Consider the following 2915-nt stretch of genomic DNA (forward strand, 5'->3'; position numbering starts at 1 on the left):
GCCGGGCGCATGTGCGTGCATGCCCAAGATCCCAAGAGGAGAATGGAGGAGAAGGGATTGCGGCGTGGCCATACCCTCTGGGGGGTGATTTCTCGCTTTCTATCTCTCTGTCTGGCGAGCGGACGCGCCCTATAGCAAAAACCTCTCCAAAAAAAAGAAAAAAAAGTATTAAAAAAAGAAAATAGAATCATCCACAGAAGGGGCCAGCAGGTGACGTGGTGGTTAAAGGTGTTGGACTCCCACATGGTCAACTGTGGTTCAAGCCCTGGACCTGGCAGCTTGCTTTTTCATTCTATCTCTCTCTCTCATCAAATTAAAATAAATAAACAAGCAAATAAAGTTAAATAAAATCATTCTTTTTCTTAAAAAAATTCATCCACAGACATAGTACTATTATTACTTATTTGATTATTTCCTGACAAGCCTGTAATTATCTTATTAAAGCAAAATATTATTAGAGTCTAAGGCAAAGGTATGTTTCTCACGTTCCTGACATGGAAATCTGAGCACTCCTTTTTATAAGACCTGTCACAAACAGAAAAAAAAATCAGCTTGGGGCCAGCAGGTGGAGTGGTTGGTAGCTGAGGGCACTGGACTCCCACATGGCCAACTGCAGTTCAAGGCCCAGACCTGGTGGCTGGCTTTCTGGCCGCCCCCCCGCCCCCATCTCTCTCTTGCCCTGTCACTCTCTGGTCAAATTAGAATAGACAAGTAGAGTGAAATGCGGTAGTTATTTAAAAAGAAAAAGCAGCTCAATGACCTCTGACTCTTCCGAAGTACACACACAAGATTCCACTAAATGAGGACCTTCTGGCACACCATCCTAAATCAGTCCCCCCACAGAGTTAACTGAACAGCTCAGAAACCACCACGGAGAGTTGGCAATACATGGCTAACTGCTACAGACTGCTTAAATAGTGACAATAAAAAGAAGATTTCGCTTAACCAGATCTTAAGTTTTTTGCGCTTAATTAAAATGCAGACACACGCAATCTACAAAAACGGAAACAAAGTGTCACGGCTTCAGGTACAGGATATAAATCTGCCTAATACAGCAAGGTCCAGTTGACGGCCCACTATTCCACATCCTGCAAAAAGCTTTAACCGGACATTGAAACGTGCAAGCAGGAAAACACCAAGAAAAAGGCCTGCGGGACCCCACCTGGATATCTGTTTTCAACCATTTGGAATCCAGCCGCGCCTGGGTGTGGCTTAACCTCACGCCGGGCGCATGTGCGTGCATGCCCAAGATCCCAAGAGGAGAATGGAGGAGAAGGGATTGCGGCGTGGCCATACCCTCTGGGGGGTGATTTCTCGCTTTCTATCTCTCTGTCTGGCGAGCGGACGCGCCCTATAGCAAAAACCTCTCCAAAAAAAAGAAAAAAAAGTATTAAAAAAAGAAAATAGAATCATCCACAGAAGGGGCCAGCAGGTGACGTGGTGGTTAAAGGTGTTGGACTCCCACATGGTCAACTGTGGTTCAAGCCCTGGACCTGGCAGCTTGCTTTTTCATTCTATCTCTCTCTCTCATCAAATTAAAATAAATAAACAAGCAAATAAAGTTAAATAAAATCATTCTTTTTCTTAAAAAAATTCATCCACAGACATAGTACTATTATTACTTATTTGATTATTTCCTGACAAGCCTGTAATTATCTTATTAAAGCAAAATATTATTAGAGTCTAAGGCAAAGGTATGTTTCTCACGTTCCTGACATGGAAATCTGAGCACTCCTTTTTATAAGACCTGTCACAAACAGAAAAAAAAATCAGCTTGGGGCCAGCAGGTGGAGTGGTTGGTAGCTGAGGGCACTGGACTCCCACATGGCCAACTGCAGTTCAAGGCCCAGACCTGGTGGCTGGCTTTCTGGCCGCCCCCCCGCCCCCATCTCTCTCTTGCCCTGTCACTCTCTGGTCAAATTAGAATAGACAAGTAGAGTGAAATGCGGTAGTTATTTAAAAAGAAAAAGCAGCTCAATGACCTCTGACTCTTCCGAAGTACACACACAAGATTCCACTAAATGAGGACCTTCTGGCACACCATCCTAAATCAGTCCCCCCACAGAGTTAACTGAACAGCTCAGAAACCACCACGGAGAGTTGGCAATACATGGCTAACTGCTACAGACTGCTTAAATAGTGACAATAAAAAGAAGATTTCGCTTAACCAGATCTTAAGTTTTTTGCGCTTAATTAAAATGCAGACACACGCAATCTACAAAAACGGAAACAAAGTGTCACGGCTTCAGGTACAGGATATAAATCTGCCTAATACAGCAAGGTCCAGTTGACGGCCCACTATTCCACATCCTGCAAAAAGCTTTAACCGGACATTGAAACGTGCAAGCAGGAAAACACCAAGAAAAAGGCCTGCGGGACCCCACCTGGATATCTGTTTTCAACCATTTGGAATCCAGCCGCGCCTGGGCCGCCAAGCAGAAAGACTGGGAGGGCATCTTCGCTCCAGCTTCCTGCCTGGTCGGGCCTGCAAGAACAGCAACGTTGAGGACCTGGAGCTTTGTAAAACTGTGCGGGCGCCCTCCTGCGAGGTGAAAACGGAAGGAGGGGACGGGGAGACGGCGGGAGGGAAGGCGGGTTCCAGGGTTCCCGGGCGCGCTCGCCCGCTTCCGAGCTACGCTGACAACACCGGGCGGGCGGGCGGTCACGGGGGACCAAACCACAATGTCACCCCCGAACCTAAAATCCAAACGTGCACGCACACAGGCAGCGGGAAGCCCACCGCCGAACGGCAAGTGACACAGGCTGCACCTGCTGCCCTGGCCCAGGCCGTGCGTGGTGTGTGGCACACAGTCACCCAAAGTCACGTCTGCAGGAAAAGCCACAACAATGATCCCTCGGAAATGGACAGAGCCGGGACCGCGCCGCGGGCGGCCCGCGCAGGCCCCGCCCCGGCC

At 48.0% G+C, this 2915-nt stretch overlaps 1 protein-coding gene across 1 annotated transcript in view; it reads right to left on the reverse strand.

Moving 5' to 3' along the window:
- HERC2 (HECT and RLD domain containing E3 ubiquitin protein ligase 2) overlaps window positions 1-2871 on the reverse strand; it is a gene marked incomplete in the record, with an annotated part of 143266 nt that extends 140395 nt beyond the window's left edge. Inside the window, 1 exon segment of the mRNA XM_027767805.1 lies at window positions 2385-2871. Within this exon segment, the coding sequence (XP_027623606.1) occupies window positions 2385-2456 (72 nt within the window).
- Between the last annotated feature and the right edge of the window lie 44 nt (window positions 2872-2915).

The sequence above is a fragment of the Tupaia chinensis genome, unplaced genomic scaffold, assembly GCF_000334495.1.
Source record: "Tupaia chinensis unplaced genomic scaffold, TupChi_1.0 Scaffold144682_1, whole genome shotgun sequence".
Classification (NCBI taxonomy): Eukaryota; Metazoa; Chordata; class Mammalia; order Scandentia; family Tupaiidae; genus Tupaia; species Tupaia belangeri.